The sequence below is a fragment of the Papaver somniferum genome, chromosome 10 (assembly GCF_003573695.1).
Source record: "Papaver somniferum cultivar HN1 chromosome 10, ASM357369v1, whole genome shotgun sequence".
In the NCBI taxonomy this organism is placed as follows: domain Eukaryota; kingdom Viridiplantae; phylum Streptophyta; class Magnoliopsida; order Ranunculales; family Papaveraceae; genus Papaver; species Papaver somniferum.
In genome coordinates this window covers 91,261,589-91,274,908 of record NC_039367.1, presented here as the reverse complement: position 1 = coordinate 91,274,908, position 13,320 = coordinate 91,261,589, and the positions used below count along the sequence as shown (strand labels likewise).

Below are 13,320 nucleotides of genomic sequence, written 5' to 3'. Positions count from 1 at the left end.
TTATTGCACTAAAGGAAGATTACAAAACTCGTCCATCACATGAACCAAAAACAGGCCATTCACCCTCTTGGTGAATGCCTAAAACTCTCTCTAACATGAGACTAACTCTCCTATGTAAGCCTACTGATTTTTCCCACTCCTTAGGACTATTTATACATCAAACTCACTAGCCAAAACCGTGCACAACACTTGCACACGCATGGAACAGCCATGTGTCCCATCAGGTAGTTTCCATAACCGACATCTTGCTTTTCCAACTGCCACCTTTTGTGTTGTCAAACCAACAGATGCCACACCTGTTCTTGGTGATTATGAACACTTCTCCCACGCTTATAAACTCCTTTACAACCGTTCTACATCATCACACATCATTGGCACGCTTGTGAAGCTCGTAACTAACTTGCAAGCGTCACTTGAGCCGTATTGCACACTTGTTGTACCATAATGGATTCTGTCTTGCTCCAACGTTCAACCCTCTTGGCCCTGCATGCTTATCACTCTAAACTCATGCACGAACAATCCTTATGCTTCAAACATCAAGGCTAGCTCCATAAGCTCACCCTAGTTACTCATGCGTCATATGCTTCACTTTGACAACTTGGATGACAATAGTAGTGCCACTCTTGCATTACTAACTTGTTTGCACTTGTCCAAGCTTTGGCCCTGCCTGGAACTCACACATAGACTAATCCTTAGTCTATTCTACATGCTTGCATCGTCCTTGAGTTTGGGACAATTCAATTCCACGGACATGCCAACATGCCGCATGACAACACGCCAACTCGCATGTTGCATGTTGCATCTTGCAACTTTGGCTTTGTCTTGCCTTCTACTAAATGAAGCTTCATTGTGTCGGCCAATAGCTTCATTGGGAATAGAGGATGCTGATATGGTTGCGTGAATACTTTGCAATCATAGTGTGAATACTCGTATAAATATTGGTGATGATTTCTCCGTCTTCTAAAGAATTATATTTTTAACGTATTTTTTCCATTCTTTAAACATACTCGATTGAATAATTGAAATCTTTAGTGATGAAATGGAGTTGAAATTACCAACATGATCACTAGGCTACTACTACAACCAATATGAGGTTGTCAGATTCCACGAGAAATTACCAGTACCGAGCAAAAATACACCATGCGATGCAAAAACACACCATACGGAGTTTGGCAACCCAACAGAATCCGGTGACCTTGCAGCAGCTGTGGATGACCAAGCAAAATGTAAACAGCAACCCAATCTCTTGGCTAATTATTATTACCATACTCCTGGGAGTACAATATCAGTATCTCTATCCTATACGTGCAAGCAAAATTTACACACAAAAAAATGAAAACCAAAACAAAATCAGAATTCACAAGTAAAAGCAAAAAAGAGATCTTTTTCTTTCTTCTCAGCATAGCTAACACAGCCTAAACTGAACCACCACTAAAAATCCGAAATTAGGGTTTCACTTAAAGAATTTCCAAAAAAAAATGGTCTGTTGTGGTGGTTCAGTATCAATCTTATCTCCAACATCATCTTCATTTCCCGCCAACTCTAACACCATCAATAACGATTCATCATCATCATCATCATCATCATTCCTTACTTCATCTTCTTCTTCTTCTTTTACATGTAGTAATAATAATAGTAATAGATTCTTGAAATTTTCTAGAAATAAAAAACAATTTTCCTGTAAAATTCGAGCTTCTTATTCTTCGGTTGTTGAAGATGGTGAGAAATTTGTTGGTAATAATTCAATTGCAGATTTTATGAGGTTTAGAAAAGGAAATGAAAAAAGTAGTGGTGAATTACAAACTGCCGTTGTTAGTTATAGAAAGAAATTTCCTTGGTCTTTATTGAAACCCTTTCTTCAGGTACTTGCAATTACTCTAATTTATGGTAAATTTTTTTTATATTTTTTTTGTTTGATGTTTTGATTTATTTATTTATATGTAGGTTGATCTGGTTTCGACGATTCACATTGGCGATAAAGAGTATGTAATCTTACTTTATGTTTTGGTTTTTAGTTGGTTATATTTTTGTGTAGTATAAAATTTATCTGGATGAAGTTTGAATGGGGATTGGAAAATATTTACTTGAAAAACTAGGAAATTTGCAGCATTTTTATAAAGAATTTAGGTTTTGAGGACTGGTATTGGGGGTTAGCTCACACTCCTTGGATGGTGACTTTGTTGTCATAGACTTATGTGTGAAGAAGTGTTGAGTTAGGGTCAAGTATCTTCTTGGTTATGGGTCAATTAGGTTTCACATTCTATGCCGAAACGAAAGTTGGGAGATTCTACAATTTAGTAAATTGGGTTTCTCTTTTGGATTGATTCCAGAATTTGTTTTAATGTTTATGTTTCAGTTGTGTGATTGATGGAAGTGTATGATTTCTTAAGACTTGAAAGTTTGCTTAGTTTGTTAAATTGAAGAAACTCTAAATGCTCACGGTGTTTAATAATATGTGCAGATACTTCGAGGCTCTTCAGAAGGATCTTGAATCTTATGACTGTGTGCTGTATGAGATGGTAACCAGTAGAGAGAATTTAGAGAATAGAGGAAACCCAGCTGCTACCAAAAGGCTAGCAGGACGTTCACGGGGCTTCAATATTATTGGTTGCATTCAGCGTCAGATGGCTCGAATTCTTACCCTGGATTTCCAATTAGACTGTCTAAATTATGACGCTAGAAATTGGTACCACGCAGACCTCGACATTGAGACATTTAAATTGCTCCAGGTATGGTTGTTGTTCTGTTGATTTTCCAGTTCATGTATGGATGACTACTGTAAACTTTTTCTTTAGAACAACTCTTTGGTTTTCATCAATAATGTAATTTTCTCAGTTGAGTTGAGTTCTGAGACGTGTTAAGGGCACAGTAGAAACATGCACACAGCACTATCAAGCGTGTCCCGTGTAGACGGCCAAATTACATAATTTTCCACTAGCTAGCATTTCAAAAAAATTGGCTGTTGCACTGTTTTTCACTTTAATAGAATAAAGAAGAGTTCTGGATGGTTGCGCTGGTTGATCAATATTTTGATTGATCATTCTGATAATGTCTTGTAACGTAGCTAGAGTAACTGTTCCTGTTTTAGATTTAAGGATATTTCCAGTTATCAGTGGCTAATGTTGGTGTTGGGTTTTGATCTGTCCCGACACTTTTTCAGCTTGAAAGAGGCGAAAGCTTCTTTACATTTGCTCGAGATATGACTGTCAAATCTACAAAAGCCTTTGTGCAAGCAGCTGCTGTACCCAAGGGTCTAGATCCAGTGAGATCCAAACTTTTATGGGCTTCTCGAGTGTTGCCTATGCCACTTGTCGGTCTTCTCCTTATTGGAAGTGTTTGTTATGACGAGGGAGATGAAGGTTCTGACTACCCAGAGCTGGAGGCTTTGTCTAGACTGGACATTGGTGGTGCATTGAAGATTTTCCTGGCCAAGCGGTTGACCTCTGAGTAAGTACCCGAATTCAATCTTCGTATTTTTATTATCAAGCAGAAATACTGTTCCCACCAGATTTCTCTTTATTGTCTACTTTAATGAGATTGTGCACAATGGCTGATTGGTAATATTTACATAACACCCTAATACCCTATATCCCTTTCCAGTAAAAAAAAAAAACAAACTGAAAGAGTGCCATTAGATTGTTTGGCCTACTTTTGTTAGCATTTTTGAGGAATTAAAGTTCAATCTATTTGAAGAAAACGTGGATTTTTGTTGTCGTAGAAGCTGTCGTTTTACCAGGAAAAATAAAAAGAAAAGAAAAAAAACTAACTTTGAATTTCTTGCTGAAGGTTCTCACAAGTAACATCAGATGTAGAAGAGAGCTCTGTGATTATAGGAGAGAGGAACAGAGTAGCAACTTTGGCTTTGCAGAGGGCAATTGATGATGGGTGCAACAAGATTGCAGTATTATATGGGGGTGGGCACATGCCAGATCTGGGTAGGCGTTTAAGAGAGGATTTTGACATGGTTCCATCACAGGTAGAATGGGTAACAGCATGGTCTATAAGAAACAAAGAGCTCGACAGCGAGGCAATTCCATTTCTCAAGACATTGGCCGAAGTAACTGGTTGGCCACTGAACAGGTACCAAACCTTAGCTCTGCTCATATTCTCTTCAGTTCTTGCACTGGATCTCTGGTTTTGGGAGCTCTTTTTTGGGACAACAGTGGACTGGATATCTCACACTGTTTCAGAAATCAGCCAATTTGTTGAGAATTCAAAGCTGCTTTAGTCAATCTCAATTTGTGTAGATTTGCAGTTGTTATATTGTTACTTGGGGTCTGTAAATGCGTGTGTAAATAGTGTAAGCTCATTTCTTGTTACAGACCTTCCATAAGCAATTAAGCTTCGCAGAACAGGCACAATTACACAGCCATAGAATATTGCCAATATTTGAAATCTGTAAAGCTTCCTGATTTCTGTTATTGTTTCAAACTTTCAACGTGGCTAGTGATTATTGACATTATAATCAAAGTTGATTGATACCTTCCTGTGCTCATCGTAGTTGTCTGCTGCACCTTAACAGTTCATACACAAATGTTTAATGTCCCTTGATGGTATCCAAAGAGCTGACTCATGCCAGCCCATTTGATTACTTTGTCTGTTAATTGGTCTTAACATTTGAGTTTATATTTGAAATCCTTGTTTACGTAGACCCCCTCCTCTCCTGACAGGTATAAGTAAATCCCATGCTTAAATTTTCCATCCCTCCAGGAGACAATCTGAAGAAGAAGCCAAATAATACTAGTGCGAGAAACTTCTAATAAAAACATTTAATGAGAGAAAAATCTTGGAACTTGCTTCAGATGGGGAGAAATACAAAACTAAACGAAGGAACAAAACTTATAGGTAAAGACAAAATTAGTAATGTACAGTATCAAACAAATAGCTGAGTTACCTAAAATGGGCCTCTCAATCTCAGTGGCACCACTATATAATGAATCCCTGAAAGCATCTCTCTAAGTACTTCAAATAATATACTGTACAAGTTTAGAACTGTTCTGTTATCAATTTCATCTGCATGGTCATGGAAGCTTCACTAGAAGAGAAACTGCTGAGGTAGATCACCGCGCTTGAAGCTGTTGATGCCAGCCTTGTAGAAGAAATGCCAAAGTTGTTGCTTCATGGTACCAGTTTCGACTCTGGAATTGATTCATGTAACCAGCAGCGTCACTCGAATTCAGCTAAGCAACCGACTTTGGGTAATCCAGAGAGAAAGGGTAGTCATGATCATCCAAACCCTCTAGAAGGAAGTGTAAACATCATGAATAAACAGTGTTCGAATATCTTGCAGTCAATGGGTCAGGCGCTTCATGTTTATGATCAGAATGGTCTGGTAACTTACTGGTGAGTTTTAATTCTGTTAGTCCTCATATCTGCGTTAAACAGCATTTATGGGTAAGTAGTTACGGAGGTTTAGTGAGTTATATTAACTAGAGCTTTCTTGTGTGATTTTATTACAGGAACCGTACGGCTGAGCAGCTTTATGGTTACTCCAAGTCCGAAGCGCTTGGTCGGAGTATTATTCACCTCGTTGTTGAAGAGCCTGACTTCAATGTAGCAGACGAAATAATACGCAGAGGTCCCTTAGGGCAACAGTGGACAGGACAGTTTCCAGTCAGGAATAAACAAGGGAGACGATTTCAAATTTATATAACCACTACTCCATTTTATGATGATTGCGGTGCTTTTGCTGGGGTTGTTTGTTTATCAAGTGATTCTCAGTGCTTTCTAGAAATGCTAACACCATTTTCTACTGGAACAAATCCTTCTTCTGTAACCGCGTGCCACGGCTCTTGTGAGCCACGTAGATGTGGTGTACCAACAACTTCTGGTCTTCAGTATCAGCGAAAACCTTTTCAAGTTGTGATTGCTTCCAAAATATTGAATCTGGTAAGTTGAACTTCATATATTACTGTAGTTGCATGGTTTCTTTATGATCTATCTCTATTTTGTATTCCGTCTCTTAATTAACGGAGCCTCGAAGCAGATATCAAGAATGACCAAAATAGTACAGTTAAAAATCAGAACTCAGAAGAAAAATTTTAAATGGACAACTCAGGGTAGAAATAACAGGTACTACAATCAACAAGGTTCTTTAGAGACTGGGTCCTCTGGCCCCAGGGTGGATGCCTTGAAAAACCTACCCCAGGGAGAACTCTTTGGAGGTTTTGATGTCGAGGATGAAGGTAAAGTGGTGTTCTGCAAAATGATAAAGTCTAGGGTGAAGGGAATATTCTTGCCATGTGTACAAAATGGGCTTGCAGCAAGGACTGCCACCCTTGGTGTAGTGTCTCATGAACAAGGAAATGTTGTCAACCCGCAGAAAAGGTCTGACCAACAAGACCTGCAGGTTGTTGGGAGTAGCCCGTTCGGTAGAAATGAAGCCTCTAGCTCACTGTCACCTACTTTTAAAGCTGATCGAAGAAGCAATCTGGGTAAACGTTGCAGCATCAGGCCACACCATGAATTCAACGTGGAAGCAGACTCCTTGAATTATGATATCTCGTGGGAAGACTTGACATTCGGTGAACAAGTAGGGCGAGGTGCATAGTATTTCCTTTTTCTAATTTCTTTTTACTTTATAGTGATATCTCAACTATATGGTTCTTTTTCGCCGATCTTTAATTCCGGATTCATGTGTCTCAGGTTCATGTGCAGCTGTTTATCGGGGCTGTTGGTGTGGCTCGGTATGTCTAGTTTACTTGAATGTAGTATGTATGTATGTCTCCCTTAAATAGCATTTTTCCGGTAAAAAACCTATGAGAAAGAGAATTTGCTGTAACCTGTGGGCAGATCTTAACCTGCCTGGGGCGTTCTAACTCATGATCTGTTAACCACGCATTGGTTTGGGTCAAATCTGACTCTTTGCCTTGTTTTTATATATGTTGAAACAAGTTCTGAGATGTTCTAGAGGAATGTATATAGCATCCAGAGCGTAAACTTGATAAGTCCGCTCTCTCGCAGGATGTTGCGGTAAAGGTATTTCCCAAATTTGAGTACTCAGATGACTTGCTACGCTCGTTCAAGCAAGAGGTAGTTTTTGAATCGAAGTTGAATATTTATACCAAAGATAAAGACGTCTTCATTGTCATTCATTCGTGTTACATAAAAACTTGTGTTGAATCAGTTATGCATTTTTCTTTTCGTAATTTCTCCCTGAAAGTACAATTTTCAGTGATCTAAAAGTGTACTTTTCGGTAAAGGTAATACTTATGAAGAGACTCTGGCATCCAAATGTGTTACTCTTTATTGGAGCAGTGACTTCACCGCAGCATCTGTGCATTGTCACTGAGTTCCTTCCGCGGTTTGTGCTCCACTTTAAGTCGTTTTATATTACGTTCTACTGAAGATGTTTGTTGTTGTTTTCTAAATGTTAATTTTTGTTCAGTTACCTTCCACATAACCTGTTTACTGGGCTAACAATTGATATTTTTGTTCAGTGGAAGTTTGTTTCAGTTGCTTCGACGTAAGACTCCTCTAGAATGGAAACGACGTGTTCCCATGGCTTTGGACATTGTGAGTGCTATTTTGGCAGCAAATTCTACTTAATAACATGCTAGTTTTCTTGGAATTAGGTTGTGAAATTGAAATTTTAATTATTACATTTCATTCTGATATTTCTAAAGGCACGAGGTATGAATTACCTTCATCATTACAAACCACTGATCATTCACCGTGATTTGAAGTCATCGAATTTGTTGGTTGACAAGAACTGGACCTTTAAGGTATGCATTTTTTTTTTCTTGAATGCACATTCTATTGTACCTGTGAACACACAAATCACGAGGCAGTCCACGTGTTCACAAACAAAATTCGCACATACAAAAAACTCTTGAATTAAATATGATAGATGCGTAAAAGGGATGATACTATCGATTCATCGACTCAAAGCCTTCGGGCTCATCACTGCCTAGTCGAGTAATATCAGGTTTTGATCGTATAATGAGTAAGAAAACAAACACGAACATAAATACGAAACGTAAAGGATATACGATGAATATAAAAGTGCTGAAATATAAATAAGGTGGAGATTTACGTGGTTCGGCACTAAGGCCTACATCCACGGTGGTTGGTGTTTCACTATGTATTGAACGGTTACAGAGATAGTCGAATGACTTTTGATTGTACATAGGTCTGCGGAGATAAAGGATATACTTACTCTTCCTATTTCTCTCTCTCCTATCTTCTCCTCTAATTACTCTAACTTGGTCGACCTCCTTCTCTCTTGGTGGAGAGGGGTATTTATAGGGTTGGACCGTGGGACCTACTTCTGAGAGCCGTTGCAACCTTATCTTCTTGTGCTTTGTGTCCATCACACAGAGGTCTACGTCCTTTACGATGCCCCCTGCGTTCTATGCTTGATCACGAAGGGTTGTCCTCGTTCGTTACATGGGTTGATTGACACGTACACTGCTCAGAGTGTTTAATGCGGGTAGTTGAGACGTTTGTTCGTGTCAGACAAGTGTCTTCTGCCCCCGTCACATCCGTGTCAGTCAGATTTCTCCTCGCCGTTGATCTTGGCTCTTTCTGGGGATAAGAGAAAGTAGATCTTTGGGAGCTATTTGGTGCTCCGCAGTAAAATCATACTTAGGTACACCTTAATTTTCTGCCATCGGACTATCTTAAAGATCTGATGTTGATGGGATATGCTTCTTGGTTATAAGCGTGTGTCATCATGTTTTGATGGCTTGATTCGCATGCCTTCCACGTGTTTCTTCATAAACACGTGGCTGATGGTGAAATATGTACATACAGTTTGCCCCTTTTCTTCTGACTTGGGTGTTAGTGGGAGTTTAGAAGAAAAATAACGTTACATATTCCTCATCTCTCTCTCCTAATAACTTCCCCTAAATATTTGGGAACGTTTCCCACCCCATGTAATAACTACTCTCTTAAAGGAAGAGGACGGTTATGGTTCTTCTCCCAAGCTTATTAATAAGAGAGAGAATATGAAAATTTTCTAGAAATAAATTTCATTCTCTTTCTGTCAGTCTTCATATATTTTTTCAGAGGTTTTTATTCTTTCTCCTTGTTCTCTAGATATTAACTGCTCTTGTCCTATCATTAATCACGCGCTGCTCCTGATTCTTTCTGATTCTTCTGCCCTTGCCCGTTCGTTGGTGTTTGTCTTCTTCTTTGTGGTGCTGTGGATTCCTTCTATATAGGTATGGGTTTTTTTTCACTTTTTCTGCTGTTGGTTTGTCCATCTTCCGCTGTTGTATGGACTTGTTTATCTTCTGCTGCTGTAACTTGTTTGTTTTGTGATGAAGAACACATATGTCGAAGCATATATGCTTGCCCCTGTTTTTCTTTACAAAGCGAATAAGCCAGTATTTTGATTGATTGATTATTCTCTAGTTTTAGGGTTTTTGGGAGAGACTAAGATGAACTGTCAATTTATTTCTTTTTGATCTTTGGTGGCCCCCCTCGTATTCACCTCTAAACTGTTTTTGTGTTTCCTCGTAGCTATGTCTGATCGTCTGCGGGTTCCTTACCAGACCCCGCCGTCTAGTCCGCCCAGATCCCCTCCGTGTAGAGACTCTGATAGATATCCACTTGGGGAAGGTCCTCTAAATCTTCGCAAACGGATCCTCGTGGTCATAGGGTTTCATCTTCTTATGGTACGAAGGCTTTGCCTACTAAGAAAGGGGATCTGCCGAAGGGTCCTTCTGGGTCTAGGTACGCTGTTAACCGCGCTCCTTCTCGTCCTCGTGAAGATTCTAGGAGTACGCAGGCTTCCCCCCGTGATGATTCTAGGAGTACACGGTATCCTCCTCCTCGTAGTGAAACATTGTATGTTCCGCCCCTTCATTCCATGGCTCCCCCTTCAGTTCCCCTGCAGAGCTCTTTGCCGCCTCCTCCAACGGTTTCTTTCAAGGGGAAGTACTCCAAGGGTACTATGTTGAAAGCTGATACGCCTAAAAATCTTCCTTCCAAAAGGAAGGATTCAGAATTGAGTCCCACGTCAGATTCTGCAGACGAGGAAGAGGCTGCCCCAGTGATACGCAGCGTTTCGGTTGGTAATAAGAAGGTCACATTCAAGCATATTGATCTTGAGATGTTCCAGGAAAAACATGATCTTCAAGCCTTTGAGGTTCGCTTCTATGCCCCTGATGATGATATCACTTACGAACTCATCTCTAAGTATCAGTTTGATGAGTTTCATCTGTTGACTACGGTTGGAGCCTTCGAGGCGGGTCTCATGTTGCCCCTGTATAAGTCGGGTGACTCCTTTTATTATGATGTGATGGCTAGTCGTGAAGGTTCTTCCACAAACACTCATAATCGTTTTGTGTCGCAATTATCTGGGAATTATCTTCGTGCACTGAAGGAATGTTATCTGCGGAGCAAGGGGGAGACGATGATGACCTGCTACGTTCCAAATCCTGCTGAGAGAGAATGGTACACTCCTCAAAATTTTAATAGCTCCTTTGGGGATTATGTCAACAGTAGGAACCGTAAATCTTGGAGTGTTAGTCTTCGTAACATTGCTGCTCCTCGGGGTGAAATTCGTCTTTTAAGTGAGGTGAGCGATGCCAAGCTGAAGTATGTTCCTGGCACTGAGGGATCTGCTAAACAGAAACTCTTTCCTGCTCGTGAAAGGATTAAGCGTGATCATGATTATGAGTGGCATGCTACTGTCATTGAAGTTGTTGGCCCTTGGGCTTACGGTTGGATTCCTGGTCCGCGCGGTTGGCGTCCTTCTGAAAACAGAAAGCCTCGTGAAACTCCTCCTGCTCGTTATGGAGATTTCTGTCCTTGGCGTCTGAATTTTGCGGGTATGAATTTTCCTTACGCTCTTGATGTCGTTGATGGAGATGAGGATGAGGGTTCTGGTGCTACCCTTCCTACGAAGAGTGCTGCTACTGCCAAGGTATAGTTTCTTCTTATATTCTCTATTCTATTTGCCCCTTTTTTTCCTTGGTTGAAATTTTTTTTTAAGTGAGGGAGAAAATGAGCCTTTGTTGGGACGTGTACTGGTTTGTAGGTGTCGAAGAAGAAGAAAATTGGAACCAAGCAATCTTCTACTGTTGTGACTGGTGAGGCTGAGGTTTATGAGGAGGTTACTAGTCATGTGAACGAAGGGTTTGCTGAGGATGAAGAAATGTCCGATGGAGAAGAACGCACTGATACTTATCCCCCTGATGACGAGGGTGGTATAAGTGAGGAAGAAGTTGTCGCGGGTGGTGATAGTGAAGCTGAGGGTAATATTATCTCAGGTGGTACCAGCGAGGAGGGATCTGCCCCTGTTGGAGATAATACTGGTGGTGTGGGTGGTGAAGGATTTGCTGCTGGTGGGAATGAGGTTGTGGGTACTCTGCCTGTTATTTCCCCAGAATTTTCCTTTGGTAGGATATATTCCGCAGGGGAATCCTTTGATGTAAACGCTGCCATGGGTCTTGCCGAAGACTTCTCATTGCTTTCCCCAAATTATGATTGGGATGTGCTTGGGAATCTTGGTAAAGAGGGTGTCACTGGTCAGCAGGCTGAAAACGCAGGTGGTCATGCCCGGGGCTATGATGTTGAAACTTGCGCGGACGAGGAAATAACAGCCAGGGAGAAGTCTGCGGTTGAGTCTCCTTCGGAGGATTTCCGTCACTCGCTGATGCCTGAGGGTGAAGATTCCATCTTGGATTGGCTTAAGAAGAAGAATCTGATGTTCGTCCCTAATCCTGCCCCAGTGGTCACTGGTGAGAAGAATTCCGACGCTTATACTCGTCAGATGATGCAATTGTCTTCTGAGGACCGTGTTGCGGAGATGTGGGAGAAGAATTTGAGAGCTTCGGAAGCTAACCTCGTGGTTGACCCTCCATCCTCTGTTGCTGATATGATGGCCATAACTGATGGGTACCAGTACGGTTTTCCCTAGCAGCGTGTCTTGGAGGTAAATCCTTGTACTTTTTTCTTCGTGATATTCGAACCCTTCGGTGTAATAATGTTTGTTGTTTGAGACATAGATGATGAGGAGCGAACATTGTAACCATGTTTTGTACCAATTCTTCAAAGCAAAGTCTTTAAAGTTGGAGTCTAAGCTTCGTCATAGAGAAGAGGAACTGTCTGCGGCTGAGGTGGAGATAAATGGATTGAGGGGCCTCCTTAAGGAAAAAAGAACAACTGGGTAACGTTGAGAAGAGTATTCGTTTAGAGCTTGCTGCAGTCCGCAACGAATTGGAGCAGACTCGCAGAAATGTATCATCCCTCACAAGTTCGTATTTTACCAATCTTTCACTCATCGTGATTCCCTATTTGTACTTTTGTGTTATGTCTGAGTCTCCCCACCCTATCTTCAGTGGGTGGAGTCCCCAAGCTGATATGGCTTCGGAAAGAAAGGGAACGACAGAAATCCCGTATTGTAGAGTTGGTGGAGAAGATGAAAAGCGAAGCCGTAAAGTGGAACGCTCGTGCTGATGAACACAACGCCTTAGCAGCTGAGTGGCGTGAAAAGCGAACACAAATGGTTGATATGCAAAATAAGTACAACCATGACCGTCGTCTGTTCAATGGTACGCTGCTATGGATGCGTGATAACCTGCGGGAAGCTCGAGGACATGCTTCGGACTTAGAGGCTAGAGTGCGCCTTTTGGAAGAAGAGTTACGACAGGCTCGTTCCTTCTTAGGCCCCGGGGTTAGGGATAGTATGCTGCGTCTTACCGAAGAAAGAGATAATGATAGGGCCGAGGTCGGCGTTCTTAGTAAATCCCTAGCAGCGTCCCGAGCTGATGTTGCCCGCCAAGTGGAGTCTGAGAGAGATCTCGAAGTAAATGTGTATCGACTCCATAAAAGGATGGGGGAGATGAATAATGAAGTCAACCATCTTTGTCACTTGGATTCAATGAAGCAGGTAGACTTAGATGCGAGTCAATTTGCTCTTACGAACCTTCAAATGGATTATAAGAAATTATCCGACGAGTATGACTTTCTTGACGAGGCACGGGACGCAGTTGTTAATGAGTATGAAGAGGCTTTGGCTAATGTCGAAGGTATAACCTCGTTTTATCGAGTGTGATTATGTTATTTCTTTGTTTTAACCCCTTGGTATTTCTTGTTTTCAGCGCTCGAGGGACAGCTTCAAGCAGCAAATGATGAGCTTGAAAAAGCTCAATCTGCCTTAGTGCAGCAGGAGGGACAAACCAACTATTTTAAAGGGTTGGCCGCGTCTCGTGAGGAAGCAGCAGAGATTGCCTCCAAAGAGGCGGAACGCCTATCTTCATTGTTGTCTCAGGCCCACCAGCGGACCGCTGCTATCACATATAAAGCTCGATGTCAGTTAGCTGAGGAGACCGACAAAGTCCTAGACAAGATTGAACTTGATCTTAAATC

General features: G+C 41.2%; 2 protein-coding genes across 2 annotated transcripts in view; both read left to right on the top strand.

Moving 5' to 3' along the window:
* Nucleotides 1–1,345: 1,345 nt before the first annotated feature.
* Nucleotides 1,346–4,481, top strand: LOC113318724. Its single transcript, XM_026566944.1, has 5 exons — nt 1,346–1,862; nt 1,945–1,982; nt 2,462–2,729; nt 3,161–3,447; nt 3,787–4,481. The coding sequence occupies exons 1-5, from the start codon at nt 1,479–1,481 to the stop codon at nt 4,226–4,228; spliced, it is 1,419 nt and encodes a 472-aa protein (XP_026422729.1). The 5' UTR covers nt 1,346–1,478; the 3' UTR covers nt 4,229–4,481.
* A 620-nt stretch (nt 4,482–5,101) lies between these two features.
* Nucleotides 5,102–13,320, top strand: part of LOC113315926 (serine/threonine-protein kinase EDR1-like) — a 28,674-nt gene continuing 20,455 nt past the window's right edge. The window contains exons 1-8 of the mRNA XM_026564170.1: nt 5,102–5,343; nt 5,460–5,889; nt 5,987–6,542; nt 6,646–6,686; nt 6,964–7,032; nt 7,203–7,303; nt 7,440–7,515; nt 7,626–7,724. Coding sequence (XP_026419955.1) covers nt 5,102–5,343; nt 5,460–5,889; nt 5,987–6,542; nt 6,646–6,686; nt 6,964–7,032; nt 7,203–7,303; nt 7,440–7,515; nt 7,626–7,724 — 1,614 coding nt within the window. The remainder of the gene's footprint in view (nt 5,344–5,459; nt 5,890–5,986; nt 6,543–6,645; nt 6,687–6,963; nt 7,033–7,202; nt 7,304–7,439; nt 7,516–7,625; nt 7,725–13,320) is intronic.